The 15500-nt window shown below is 37.8% G+C and overlaps 1 protein-coding gene across 3 annotated transcripts in view; it reads left to right on the top strand.

Moving 5' to 3' along the window:
- The window catches only part of LOC143029198 (failed axon connections homolog), a 62018-nt gene extending 48500 nt beyond the window's left edge, over positions 1-13518 (top strand). The window contains exons 5-7 of one of the 3 annotated variants that reach the window (XM_076191751.1): positions 577-791; positions 1991-2107; positions 11093-13518. In XM_076191751.1, the coding sequence (XP_076047866.1) occupies positions 577-791; positions 1991-2107; positions 11093-11184 (424 nt within the window). In that variant the 3' untranslated portion in view covers positions 11185-13518. The remainder of the gene's footprint in view (positions 1-576; positions 792-1990; positions 2108-11092) is intronic. The other 2 variants (XM_076191750.1, XM_076191752.1) reach the window with 2 other exon arrangements.
- The last annotated feature ends 1982 nt before the right edge of the window (positions 13519-15500 follow it).

Here is a 15500-nt window from a genome sequence, read left to right as displayed (position 1 = left end):
TAATCAGTTATCTTGTATATTTTGCCCGTCGGCTCATCTATGCATTTTTTTAATATCCAATTTGCAATTCCATCTGGACTGAGTGATTTTCTGACATCAAGGTTTTTTATTTGGTCTCTAATTTCCTTCTGTGTCAGTTATTTCTTTCATTGGGGGATATCTTTCTGTATTTCCTCCCAATTTTGTGTACTTTCAATTGTGAATACAGATTTAAAATGTTTGTTCATAATTTCAACTATTTCTACCTCCTCTGTATATTCATTATTCCCTTGGCACAATTTTACTATTTCTTGTTTGTCTTTTGGTTTACCATTCACATACCTGTCAAATAGTGTGTATGTGTGTGTTGCTTGTGAGATGTAGTGTGATGAATGTGTGGTGTTTAGGGTTCTGGTGAAGAATTAAGTTCCTGTCATTTTCATGTGGAGGTGAGGATTTTGGGGGGTTTTGAAGATGTGGGTGGGAGATTATTGTTTGGCAGTCATCTCGCAGGACCACTCCTTGCAGCTACCCATTGTTAGACCCTCTCACTGTAACATGCGTTAAATTCAGAAATTGTTTTCTATCTGGTTGCAGGTGCAATTGTATGTGGCGTTGGGTGTATGACAGAGACTATAATGTGTCCCACCTGACTGTGTGGAACACCTTGTTGCCCTTCCACTGGGTATACCGCCCCTTAGTGGCACGTCTGATCCACCTGCAGGCATGGATGCAAGGGGTGGCTAGGCACTCACAAGAGGAGGTGGTGGACATAGGCCGCAGAGATCTTGAAGCCATATCATGCTTTCTGGGTATGAGACAGTTTGAAACCTATTGTACAGTAGTCAAATAAGGTTGACCTTGTACAAGTAGTTAGTTAATCTGTGATATTAGTACAAGATTCATGATTGATTAGCTATGAATACTACCATCTGGAGTCTCAGCTAGTGCCCCCCCCCCCTTTTTTTTGAGGGGGGGGGGGGCACTAGCCAACCCATCAAAGGTTAATTTATGATTGTAGAATTGTTATCAGTAGAAGTAGAGATGTGATAGGTAAATGCAATTAGATAAATACAGCAATTCCACAGCAGGGCCTGGCAGCCAGAGCTGGTTCCCTCAGCTTCATCATGTGGCATTTCCCTTTCATGGCTCAATGTTGCAGTGATAGTATTCACAGCTGCCTATCCAGTGATCCAAGTTCAAATCCCACCCAGGGCTGAAATGATTTCAGTATCGCTGTGCTACGAGTCATTACTCCAACTCACATGGGTGGGGAGTTGGGTGTGTGTGTAAGGTCACAGCAATGCCCATAGATCGGTCATATATAAGCTATGAGCTCCTATCCGGAAGGGTAATAGATGTCAATCACAAGTCCAACACATGATCCAAGACCATGGAGAATCGTATATAAAAGAGAAGATTGAAGAGGATTGCTAATTGTTACAGCAAGATATGGTTTATGAATGGACCAGGAGTGGAAAGTGAATTTCACTAAAAAGAAATGCAAGATCTTGGACCCATGTCAAAGTAAAAATGACCAAATGAATACAAAATGAGAAACTAATTAGTAGCAAATATAAAGAACGAAAATGACTTTGGGGTTTCAATCAGGGATGATCTCACACCAGAAAGCTATTTAAAAAAAAAGAAAATAACAGGAGAGATTCATAGTTTGCTGAAAAAATATAAGAGTGGCATTTTGCAACATGGAAAGAGGACATGGTAAAGAAAATAAATTAAATTCTGATATATCCCAGGCTGGAGTAGGTAGAAATGTGTAAAAGGATGCTATTACATTTATTTATGTAGTGGGCAGTAGACTGATGATCCTTCATCCATGAGGAGTTAAGATGAGAGGGAAACAATGAGTAGTGGATGGGAGTTGAATGGTATAAGTGGGTGTGTGCCTTGATTGGCTACCTTCCTTATAAAGGGGAAGAAGCCTTTGGTATAATGATGTATTTATTTATATGCTTACTAATAAGTTTTTGTTTTGTTTCTTTTTCTTTAGGTGACAAACCATTTTTGATGGGTGAAGTCCCATCTGAAGTTGATTGTGCCGTGTTTGGAATGCTCTCTCAGTTCGAATGGAATTCACGGGGTTCCCCTTATCTCAAGATGCTGGACAGTAAGTACTGTGTACTTGTGTAAAAGTGAAAAATTTTAGACATTTTTTCTAAATTTAAATTAAAGAGTCGGCTGTTATGTCAGGAAAAGCACATGTGAGGATAAAGTAAAAGGTGCAACATTTTGCTCTTGTACTTTATCAAGTACTCGCATCTGATAAAGCTTTAACGAGTGAATAACAATAAAGGGTGGGTCTTGGCATGGTGCTTGCCCTGACTTGTTGGCAGTTGAAACATTGGGGGTAAACCAACTCTGGCTGTTCAGACATGCTGTGGAAGAGTTGTGCCTCACTGCATTGCCCCAGGGGGATAACCCTTCATCTCCAAGGTACATAGATGGTTTAATGTGTTAATTGTTAATGTGTATGAGATTTGACTTGGCTTTCCTCCTTATATGGGAGAAAGTTCCCTCATTAAATCTCTCCTTTACTACTTTTATGACTTCAATACAATATTGTTTTCAAGGATGGAAGCATTGGTTATCCACATTGAAATACAATAGTTTATATTTCAATAGGCATCTCCCGTAGAATGCAATATGATTCTTCATATTTCAGTATGCTTCTTCGTCAGGGGACTATTAGATGATGCAGCTGCTGCCTGCATCATAATCGCATTATAAAAAATAAAGTCAGTGCTCAATCGTTCATTCTCTTTCACCCGTGAATTTTGATAACCATAGAAAATATGATGAAGCCAGTTTTAGAGAGAATGGAGGTTACGTAGGTACGACTATAATAAATATAATCAAGATGCCGACGTTGGCATCATCGCATACCCACTTGCTCCTCATGCCGCCTACGTAGGCGTCACCGTATGGAAGTGGTTAACCACTCCTGTCAGTTTGAGTCAAATGACCTACAATCTTTGGTTGACCAGCTTCCTCGGCCTTTTATTTTAATGGGTGATTTTAATGCCAAGCATCCTCTATGGGGTGAATCAAGGTGCGAACCCTGGGGTAATATAATTGAAGAATTTATTGATAATAACAATCTCATTTTGATGAATGATGGTTCCAAAACTAGGTTTGATGTCTTTCATAATTCAAGTTCTGCTATAGACCTAACTATCTTCATCATCCTTAATATTAGATTACATTTGGTCAGTAGATGAAGATCTACATGGTAGCGACCACTGGCCGACTCATATTATTCATTGACAGATAATTCTGTTGTTCAGAAACTTAGAATTGGATATAGTCCACAATATGGCTTTGCAGATTTGTTTGAGAGCTTATAGAACATCTCCAGTGGATAGCTTGTATGTGGACACAAGAATTCCTCCCCTTCATATTTGCAGTGAAGAATTAAGCCTTAGATATATATCTCGTGTGTTATCATCAAAACAAAATCCAAACTTCAAATATGTAAAGCAGCTGGTAGACAGAGCTCCAAGAAAAGGTACTCTGCTGAAACCTTTAGAAGTGAGATGTGAAGTTGGGGTGGGGGAGGTAGGACTTGATCCTGTTACAATTGCTGAGGTTAAGCCTCCCAAATTCCCTCCTTGGAGCCGATCTCCCATTGTAATTTGTCCATTTAAAAACAAGAAAAATAGAACTGCTGTAGTGCTAAGGAGTGAATTTTTAGAACACTTATCAGTACATGCTGATTCAGTTTTTATTTATACTGATGGGTCAAAATCCCAAGATGGTGTTGGTTGTGCTGTTGTCTGATAGCACGGGTTTAAAGAGGAAGTTGCCTACTTTTAGCTCTGTTTTTACTGCTGAACTGATGGCAGTCTACAATGCCCTGAATTTTATTTTTATTTTTGTTTCATCTAATATGAGCATTGTTATTTCTACAGACTCTATGAGCATTCTATCCTCTCTAAGTGAATTATTGCCTCTTCACTATTTAGACCAAGAAATTCAGGACTGGTTGATTCTTATTAACAGCTGGAAGAAAATAAAAGTAAACTTTTGCTGGGTGCTGTCCCATGTGGGTGTCACTGGAAATGAGCAGGCCGATGTTGCAGCCAAAGCTGCTACCAGGCTCAGTCACATAACAGACACTAAAATCCCACATACAGATTTCAAGCAAGTAATTCATTGTTTTACAATGGAGAAGTGGCAGGAACAATAGACAAGGTTGGATGTTAGTTACATATTAAAAGAGATTCGCCCCTCAATGAGTCCTTGGAAGTATCATTCCTTGGACAGATCAAATATTGTTTTAACAAGATTAAGAATTGGCCATTCCTACACTCATAAATTTTTTATGGCAAGTGGAGCAGAAAGGCTGACCCCCCAATACCCCACTTGCCAAGTTGTTTTTACGTTTAAACACATTTTAATTTAGTGCCCTCCATACAGTAATAAGTGCAGGGCAAACTTTTTAATTAATTTTTCTCTTGGAGAAGTTTTAGGGGAGGGTGCTCATGCTCATGTGGAGAATGATGGAAAACAGGGGTTCCCAAAATTTTCAATGAGACCATCCAAGGGATTGAAAGGGGGTCAGTAGATTGCTAGGGGTCAATATCGACCTCCAGGGATTGATGAAACCATCCAAGGGGTTGAAATGGGGTCAGTAGATTGCTAGGGGGTCGAAAGGGGTCAGTAAGTTACTATGGGGTCGAAAGGCAGTCTTTAGAATTCAATGGTTAGCATGAAATGATCCTGTTCTCTTCCCGTACTGAAAGAGTGAGAATAATCAACCAGTTCACTCTGAGTCAAAAATCCTCCCCATTCTGTGTATGTAGGGAGAATCTCACATACACACAACCAAATCGTGAATGAACATCAAGATGAGCTTGTGTAATATTATTGGCTTGAATATTACTTCAAGCCAAAAATTTCGTAGATCAAATCAATCAATCCTTTATCGTAAGGTAAGAGTGAACTAATTCTACATGTGGCCAGGAGCTGATATATATACCATGTGGGTTGTGACCCATGGTGCGTAATTACATAATTGCACTGTATTAGGTTAGGTCGGGTCAAGCAGGGTCACACTGTCAAAGGAGTGTCAGGTCTAGCCATGTGGGTGACACTGTGCACTCCACGCCACATGGTTTGTACAATACTTTCCTCTTAAAATGGCCATGGCTTAAGAGGGCATTCCACATGCAAGGGGATGGCCACTGGCCATTTCCGCTGGAGACATGTTGAGGTTGCTCCAGATAACTTGATGAACATTGGGTGTAGGAATGTCTAGCATTGGTGGCGTTAGTCATGGTTGATTGCAATGTGGTTCGCAATGGAGTTGAGGTGAGCCATCTCTGCTGGAGACATGATGAGGTTACCCCAGATGGCTGTGGTGAGTGTTGGGTGTGAGATGTCTAGCGTTGATGGTGATGTGGTTTGGAGGGTGGTTGAGGCGGGAGCTGTTTCGTAGACTAGATGGCTGTTGGTGATGTTGACCAGTGACTTATAACGAATGGGAAAATCAGCACCGAGTAGAGGCATTCTGATGTCTGCCAGGGTGAAGCTCTAGGAGTTGTGGAGACTCCCACATGTGAGAGGCAGGTTTTCAGTGCGTCAGACTGTGGTGGTCCAATGTCATCATTGTTGGTGCTTGTAGGCTGGCACTGCTGCTATGATGATGATTTTGTCCTTGATGTTGCCAAGGACAGATCAGACAGGCACAGGAGCCATATCTGATGGAGCATGTTGATCCTCCTGTTGGTTCCATCAGCTGTAGGTAGTAGGCGGGTGATGGACAGCATCTCAATGTATACTGTGCTTGGTTTAATGACCCCCAATGGCTGTTGGGAGAGTTGGAGCAGTGATGGGGGTGGCAGCGATGTGAGACGAGTCCATGGTCCAGTGTAGCGCTATGAGAAGAGAAAGAGGTTTTGGTGAGTTTGTCTCCTTTATTTTATGGTAAGAATGAACTGATTTTACATGCAGCCAGGAGCCGATATATATACCACATGGGTAGTGGCCTGTGGTGCATAAATACATAATTGCACTGGATTAGGTCAAGCAGGGTCACACTGTCAAAGGAGCATCAGGTCTACCCATGCGGGCAACAATGTGCACTCCACACCACGTAATTTGAAGAATACCAAAAGGTTTCTTCCTCCTTGTAAGGAAGGTAGCCAGTCAAGGCATGCACTTACCCTTCACCCATCCCACACTCAACACCCATTTGTTTTGTCTGCCTGCTGCCTGGGTCAGAAGCTATGCAATGAGGTGCAGCATTTCTACAGCAGAACCCAACAGCTGAAGCTTGCTTACCCACACTGCTTCATCACATGGTAACATATAGAATAGGAAAATATTCAAAAGAAAAACAATATAGGCCACTAAAAGTAAAACTTGGGTCTCAAATGATGGCAGAGGAAGTACTATCTAGAACAACAAAACTAGCAAATAATGAACATTGCAAAATGTATGGATAAAAAAAGAAACGAGTGATGAAGAAAAAGAGAGAGAAAAGGAACTTAGAAATGAAGCAAATGAAAAAAATTGAGAGAGAACAGAGACTGAAAAGAATATTTTTTTGAGAGTGGACCTGAGGCTGAGAAAATGGTATGTCAAGAAAAAGGATACAAAGTAGATAGAAAAGGATGAGAAAGGAAAAAATTAAAGATAGCCTATACATAGATGAAATGATTTCATGACTGAATGAATTAAATGACTATCTGGCATTAGAAAAACCAGACATAATGGGAATTGTAGAAACTAAATTGAAAAGTCCTCTACCACCAAATACTGTGGGACAAGGTACAACTGTTGGACGAAGAATAGAAAGGAAAAACAGGGTGAGGGCGTATTATTTTTGACAAGGAAAGACTTGAATGTGACAAAGATAACAGAAGGAAAAGACAATGTAGAATCAATTATGATCAAAATTGAAAGCAATTACATGAAATGTAGAAAATTTGTTGTAATGTATGTGCCCCCCAAAACAGTCCTGGACAGAAAGTGATAATTCCAAACTGAAAATACAAAATATGAACTAACAAACATACTGAAAGAAAGAGGAAATATGGTAATTATGGGTGATTTTAATTCAAAAGAAACTTGTGAAGAAATGACGGTGAAGGGTGGAGAAGACCTCTGGGGAAACATACTACTTGATATAACCATTGAATACACAGCGACTCGGTGGATAAAAGAAAATACCACTTACAGAAACAATGAACCATTGAGACTGGATTTGATACTTATGTCAGAACCTGAAATTGTAGACAGAATTGATTACAATAGGAAAGAGTAACCATGTACTAATAGAATTCGAATTAAAAGAGCAAATGGACTTAAGAAGAATTGAGAAACAGAAAAGGAAGACTAATGTACAACGAAACGAATTTTGAGAAACTCTTTCGAAATGCAAACTGGGATAAATTCCTAAATGAAAAAAAAAAGATGGAAGAGAAATGGAATATACTAAAAGAAATTTATAATGAGGGAGTGAACAAATACCACAACAAAAGCAAGAATGAGTATACATAAAAAGCTGGTACAACAAAAAATGTAGTGAGGCTAAGTATGAAAGAGACAGCTTGGAAAAGATGAAAAAAAAAAGAAAAAAAACGAGTAAATGGCAAACATACATCAAACTAAGAAATGATTATGTAAAAATACGCAGAGATGAAAAGAGAAACTATGAAAGAGATATAGTAGAAAAATGCAAGGAACAACCTAAACTATTTTACAGGTACCGGGTATGTAAATGGTAAACTAAAAAATAAACAAGAAATGGAAAAGCTGCGCCAGGGAAGTTATGAATACACAGAAGTAGAAATGGCTGAAATTATGAACAATCATTTCAAATCTGTATTCACAATTGAAAGTTCACAGAACTGTGAGGGAATATAGAGAGAGAGATCCTCCCAATGAAGGTAATGACTGTAGCACAGAAGGAAATCAGAGAACAAATAAAAAACTTTGTCAGGAAATCACATGATCCGGATGGAATTGCAAATTGGATACTGAAAGTACATGATGTTTAGACTAGGAACATCATGTACAACGAACCTTATCTGCTTCTATTCGAGACTAATAGAAATAATACAAGAAAGGGATAGATGGGCGGACTGTGCCTTTCTAGACCTACAAAAAGCATTTGATAAAGTACCACACAAAAAACTAATAAGAAAAATAGAATCAATAGGTAGCATCAAAGGAAAATTATTGGGATGATTGGAAGACTTCCTGACTGGGAGAAAAATTAGGGTAATTAGAGACAAATACTCAAATTGGGAAGAAATGATAAGTGGTGTCCCACAAGGTTTGGTATTGGCTCCAATTATGTTTGCCATATATATAAATGACATGGATGAAGGAGTGGAGTGTTATATGAATTTCTTTGCAGATGACTCAAAAATACTAAAGTAAGAACAGAGGAGGATTATGAATCATTACAATTAGACATGGACAAAATCTGGAAAAGGACCCAAGAGTGGGAAGTGAACTTCAATATCAAGAAGTGTAGTATAATGGAGTTTGGAAAAAGTAAAAATAGAATATCAAGAAATTATAAATTTGGTGAAGAAGTCAAAAAAGTGAACTCGGAAAGAGACCTTGGAGTAATAATCACCAAAGACAACACTGGACAAACGTATCGATAAAGTACAGGTAGTCGTCGACTTACGACCGAGTTCGGTTCCGACAGACAGGTCGTAAGTCGATCTGGACGCAAGTCGGTCTATATATACAGTATATATTACCCTCTATATATATATATATATACATACATGTACAGTATATATATATATAATATATATATATACAGGTAAACGTCGACTTACGATGGCATTAGGTTTCGATAGAGCCATCGTAAGACGATCTCATCGTAAGTCGATCCCCACTCTGTTCCGTGGTCACTGTACCTAGCCTACCTGTATATTAACCACCAGAGATACTGAATATAGCCTATTAAACATGTACAGTAGTTTATTTAATTATTTTTATCCTTTTTACCATATTCAAACACTATAATATGTATTTTCAGTACGTATTTTCAGTACGGATCTCGCGGGCAGCAGCCAATGCCAGCCGTACGACGTGACGTAATAATACTCGCATCATAAAATATAGTCACCGCTTATATCGATCGTTCTCTCTTTCACCCGCGAATTTTGAAAACCACAGAGAATGAATCATTTGAGAGAATGTAAAAACACAGGGGCGACTACAATAAATATAATCAAGACGCCGATATGGCAGCGTCGCGAATCCACTTGCTCCTCATGACGCCTACGTGTGCGGCACCGTATGGAAGGGGTTAAATTATCATATCGTCGTCGTCGTCGTCGTCATCGTAAAGTCGAACAATCGTAAGTCGCGGCCATCGTAAGTCGACGTTTACCTGTATATAATATATATATATATATATATATAATATATTGTATATTATATTTAGCATACTGAAATAATCTTAGCATCTTTGAACCATGTTGTATAGTATTTTTAACCTTTTTATAATTTCATCTTATTTTCTTTGGGAAACGTAGCCTAGACCTAAGCATATTGAATAAAATCCTATCATCTTTGACCTATGATATTTAATACTGTATTTGTTAACCTTTTTATTATTTTACCATCAGACTTTCTTTAGGAAACGTATGCATACTGAATAAAATTTTATTATCTTTGAGCTACGTTGTTTAATATTCATTAACTTTTTTATCATTTTCGTTAGGAAACGTAGCCTAGGCCTACGCATGCTGAATAAAGTCCTGTCATCTTTGACCTACAAATACATTTTGTTGGGTACATTAAAATCATTGTAAAGCAAAATTAGGAAAAAAAATATATATATCAAAACACATTCTTTTCGTTTACGTACTGTACCAAAAATATTGTTATCGACAACAGACTAGGCATAAACAAAGTTTACTGTTACATTTTATTAATCGCAAAACAAAAATACAAAATGCTGTACCGAACATTTTGTCATCGACAACAGACTAGGCATTAAAAAAAAAGAGAAAAAAATAGTTACATTTTATTAATTGCAAAACATAGAAATACAAAATGTAAGGCAAAATTGGGAATTTTTAAAATTTAAAACACAATCTTTTCGTTTACGTACTGTACCGAACATATTGTTATCGACAACAAACCAGCATAGGCATAAAAAGTTTGTTATATATTATTAATTGCAAAACATATAAAATTACAAAAATAAAAACTGCAATGCAAAATTAGGAGACATTTTACTTCAAACAAACAAAATGAAAGAATATTTAGCTGGCTGGGATGCTGACGCTGCCGGCAGCCTGCCAAAACTAACCTACTCGCGTCTTGCGGCGTGCAGAGTAATTGTACTGCACTGCCAGGCATAACATTGCAATTCTATTACTCTATTAAATGTTAGATATTATTGCACCATCTCGTGGTCGTAAAGTCGATCAGTCGTAAGTCGCATAGGTCATAAGTCGACGACTACCTGTAGTTGGAGAAACCTTCAACCTGTTAAGGTCGATGAAAGTGGCATTTGACTTCTTGGATGAGGAAATGATTAAAAAAAAAAATTGTTACACTAATAAGACCAAAACTGGAGTACGCAGCAACACTATGGACACCCAGTACTAAAAAGAATGTAAAGAATTTAGAAAGAATACAAAGAGCAATGACAAAGTTGGCACCAACTCTCTCCAAAATAACATACAAATAAAGATTGTCCAAATTGGAATTACCAACTCTGGAACAAAGAAGAGAAAGAGGAGATCTGCTGACTATTTACAGAATCATGAAAGGAATGGAAATCCTAGATAGGAATGATTTATTAAAATGGGACATTGGAAAAACAAGAGAACACAAAAAGAGACTCAAAAAGGATAACTATAGAAGAGATCTGAAAAAAATAATTAGATAAAGAAAGTGTGTGTGCAAACACTATTCAAGATTTTAAGAAAAAACTTGATGCTGAAAGATACAAAGATGGGTCATCATGAGCATAGCTCCCTTCCCTTATAATACAACACATCTTTAGGGGTGCAAAATCAGAACTCGACTGCTATTGGGCTGTGTTTAATTTTTTTCTTTATTCCTATATATTGACTTTATTTAATTATATCTTTTCTTAACATTTCAGTGGAATTCCAGAACCTACACAAATATTGCCAGCGTATGAAGGTGCGCTTTTGGCCCGACTGGAACCAGTGCCTTAATCCACCTCGCACTTAACACAGTGCCTACATCTGTTGAAGAAATCAGACGTGCTGTCTGGAGAGAGAAAAAAATAGAACAGGACCAAAATGTGGTTTGGATGTAAAATGTTTGTTCGAGAAATGTATATGGGTGGAGGAATGCAGGGAATATTTAGTTAGTTCTAGAAATGTTTAAGGGTGAAGGTATGTTGAGGAAAACTTGTAGAATTGTAGGTGTAACTGTAGTTGTAATTAAAGACTGAAAATATTCAAACCCCATAATCATAATGTTTGTAGATTTTATAATTTTGTTTTGGTTTCCTTCAGAGGATTTTATTCATCTGCACTTTGGACTCTGAATTGAAGGGAAGTCTTGACATACCAAGACTTGGTTCAGTGCACGGTCAGCCCACAAATGAAGTGAAATATTCAGCATTGGTAATGATAGAATCCATAAAGTTTGCCATGATATTCAAGGAGTTATGTGGTACTGCATTAGGAATTGGGTTGTTAGTCCTTAAGAAATAGGAGCAGAAAATATTGTTTTTGTTGGTTAGCCCAGTGCCGGGTAATTAACATCATGATTATACAGTAATGGAAACTGGGTGGTGTCTTGGCCTCCTCCCAGAGATCCTTCACTCTGGATCTGTTGTGGTCATGGTTTGCTGTCATTGCTGAACAGTTGTTTAAAGTATTGAACATTCCATCACTCTGTGCATTGTATGTACTGAGTTAAAACTCCTACCATACATAAGATGTTAGTCATTGTTCATATATTGACCAGATGTAATGAGGTAACTCTCCAGCGTATGGGCGATGGTATTCCCATAGGTGAGTAAGATTATGACAGTGATAGTTGTCAAGTGTGTTGTCATACTGTAGGAATTATTTGAGAATATTGATCCAAGGGCCACTTCATTGTTGAATGTTGTTACCTTAGAGATGTATTGTATGAAGTATATCTTCAGGTTGGAAAATATATTGTCACTCCTCATTTTTTAAAGGCCCAACCAGTGTCATCGTTGGGGAGGGGTCCTTTGTGCCCATGTGCTGGACTTGTAAAGGCATAGCCTAGAGTGCTACATGGACATGGTGTGATGTACTGTGCATGATGTGTCATATTTTGTAATAGTGTTGTTGAAAATTATCATTAAGTTGGTGGAATGATGTAAATTTTACTCTAGCAAATGTTAAGCTTGTTAGCTTTGTTGTTCAAAGTTCACTTAGCTGTGGGCTAAATCATTCAAAAGTTAGTTAATTAGCTGTGGGCTGATGTGTTTAAGCTTGAGCTTGTTTATTTTGTAGTAGCTATATGTTCACATGTTTCTATTCAATAGTACAACCATGGCATACACAAACTTATATTATGGTTGAGGTAGTAATATATAAAGATTTGATAAAAGTGCATATCAAAATCTACAACACATAATGTGCCAGAGAAATATATTTTAGGGAAGAAGAGATTAGATTGGTGATATAAACTTGTAATCAGTAATGGGTTGGAGGGGATTGGTAATGGAGTTCTTGCCCTGGGCAATTAGAACATGTATAGTGAATCTGCTAATTACATACTAAATTTTGTCACTGAATTTTATATGAATGGTTGACCAGTATTTACTGGTAGCAGTATTTACATTACAAGAGATTTGAATACCTTAATAGGGTGATATGACAAGATGAGAGGGTGGAATGGGTGGGATTGGGTGCATGCCTTTGACTTTGGATACCTCCCTTATAAGGGTGACAAAAGCTCTTGGTATAAAGATAGATGACACATGCAGACAGAATCACTGTTGATCAACATTGTTTTTGGCTACAGTGTCAAAAGAATTGTTAAGATCAGTTGCAATTGATAATAGCTTGGTGCTGTTAGTGGCCTTTTGTATCTATGCAGAAAAGACTCGCATATTCCTGGAATTGGTGAAAGGAGTATAAACCTCTTCATTGCCTTAATACATTACCTGCATTACTTTGTGATTCCTGCAGGAGAGACCTAGGGCTAAAGGATTGATCTGTGCATCATAGTGTTTATTATGGAATATGCCAGAAGTTTTTATTCAGCAAGAGGGTGTATTCCAGGCTCAATGGAGTCTTGGTTCATCAAAACCTTACCAAGGGGACTTTCCATCGAATGAAGCGGTCTTGTGTTTGCTGCAATGAAATTAGTACCAAATGTGTTTGTGTATTATATATGTGTGTGTGTATATATATAAATATATATGTATATATTGCAGAAAAAAACACTGGTAAATAAGAAACGTAGTCTGAACGTCCTTATTTACCAGTGTTTTTTCTGTAAATTATATTCACATGTCATTTGTGAAATACTGCAAAATATATATATATATATATAATATATATGTGGGGGTGTGTATACGTGGGGGTGTGTATGCAAAGTAGACCACTTGGAAAAAGAAACTAATGAAGCAGAGCGCTTTTGTATGTTACATCTTCAGTACACTGAAGGTGTAATATACGAGAACGCTCTGCTTCGTTAGTTTTCTTTTTCCAAGTGGTCTACTTTGCAAAAGTGAACACACATACCCATGTTCTTATTAGCATGTATGTGTGTGTGTATTTACCTAGTTGTATTTACCTAGTTGTATTTTGCGGGAAGGGGAGCTATGCTCGTGTTGTCCCGCCTTTGTATCTTGCAGTGTCTAGTTTGTTTTTAAACTCATGAATGGTTTTTGCGCATACTATTTCATTGTCCAGTTTGTTCCAAGTGTCCAAAACTCTATGAGGAAAACTGTTTTTCTTCAGTTCTCTTCTATAGCTATGTTTTTTTATTTTCTTTCCATGTCCTCTTGTGTTTCTTTTGTCCCAGTTAAGTAAGTTCTCACTATCGAGTACCTCTGTGCCTTTCATGATTCTGTAGATGGTCAATAGGTCACCTCTCTCTCTTCTTTGCTCCAGTGTCGGTAACTCCAGTTTAGCCAATCTCTCTTCGTATGATAGGTTTGCAAGTGCAGGTGCCATTTTTGTAGCTGCTCTTTGGATTCTTTCTATTTTCTTTATATTCTTTTTGGTACTGGGGGACCACAATGTCGCTGCATACTCTAATCTAGGCCTTATCAATGTAACCAATATTTTTTCATCATGTCTTCGTCCAAGTATGTAAACGCCACTTTTATTGATCTTAGCAAGTTGTAAGTCTCCCCGACAATTTTGTTAATCTGTATATCATAGGACAAGTCGTTCGTGATAATTACTCCCAAATCTTTTTCGGATCCTACTTTCTTTACTTCTTTGGTTCCAATTGTATATTTTCCTGATATTCTGTTTTTGCTTTTTCCAAACTCCATTATGCTACACTTCTTAGTATTAAAGTCCACTTCCCATTTCTGACTCCAGTTCCATACCCTATTTAGGTCTTCTTGCAGTGCTTCACAGTCCTCATCAGTTTCTATTTTCCTTAGCAGTTTGGCGTCATCGGCAAAGAAGCTCATGTAGCAGTTCACGTCCTCATCCATGTCATTCATATAGATAGCAAACATTATTGGTGCCAGCACAGATCCTTGCGGTACTCCACTGATCACCTCTTTCCAGTCTGAATATTTTTCTCTGAGCACTACTCTCATCTTTCTACCAGTCAGAAAGTCCTCTATCCATTTTAGTAGGTTTCCCTGTATTCCTCCTGTGTGTTCCAGTTTTTTTAGTAGTTTTCTGTGTGGTACTTTGTCAAAGGCTTTTTGCAAGTCTAGGAATGCACAATCAGCCCATCCATTTCTTTCTTGCACTATGTCTATTAGTCTTGAGTAAAAGCATATTAAGTTTGTGGAGCATGATCTTCCTTGTCTGAATCCGAATTGTCTTGGGTTTAATATGTCATTGTCTTCCAGATGTTTTACCCATCTATTCTTGATTATTTTCTCACAAATTTTGGCAATGGTGCTTGTTAGTGATACTGGCCTATAGTTGGTGGGTTCTTCTTTGTTTCCTCCTTTGTGTATTGGTACAATGTTAGCGTTTTTCCAGTCCTCGGGTATCTTTCCTTCTTTGAGTGAGCTGTTTATTAAGATGTGTATTTTGTCTGTTAGTTCTTCTTTGCACTCCTTTAGAATCCAATTTGCAATACCGTCCGGGCCATGTGATTTTCTGACATCCAGCCTTGATAAATGTTCTGATATTTCCTTTAGTGATGCTGTAAACTCATTCATGAGGGGAGATTTCTTGTTTTTGTCTATGTCACAATTCGGTATTTTCTCTCTGGTGAAAACAGATTTAAAGTGATTGTTCATGACTTCGGCCATCTCTAAATCTTCTGTGTATTCTATGTTTCCTTGGCATAGTTTCACCAATTCCTGTTTGTTTTTAAGTTTACCATTCACATACCGATAGAATAGTTTGGGT

This window comes from Oratosquilla oratoria, chromosome 10 (assembly GCF_046742065.1).
Source record: "Oratosquilla oratoria isolate Oo_2021 chromosome 10, ASM4674206v1, whole genome shotgun sequence".
NCBI lineage: Eukaryota > Metazoa > Arthropoda > Malacostraca > Stomatopoda > Squillidae > Oratosquilla > Oratosquilla oratoria.
The sequence above is the reverse complement of the archived record's forward strand: the minus strand, read 5'-3'. Positions and strand labels throughout refer to the sequence as shown.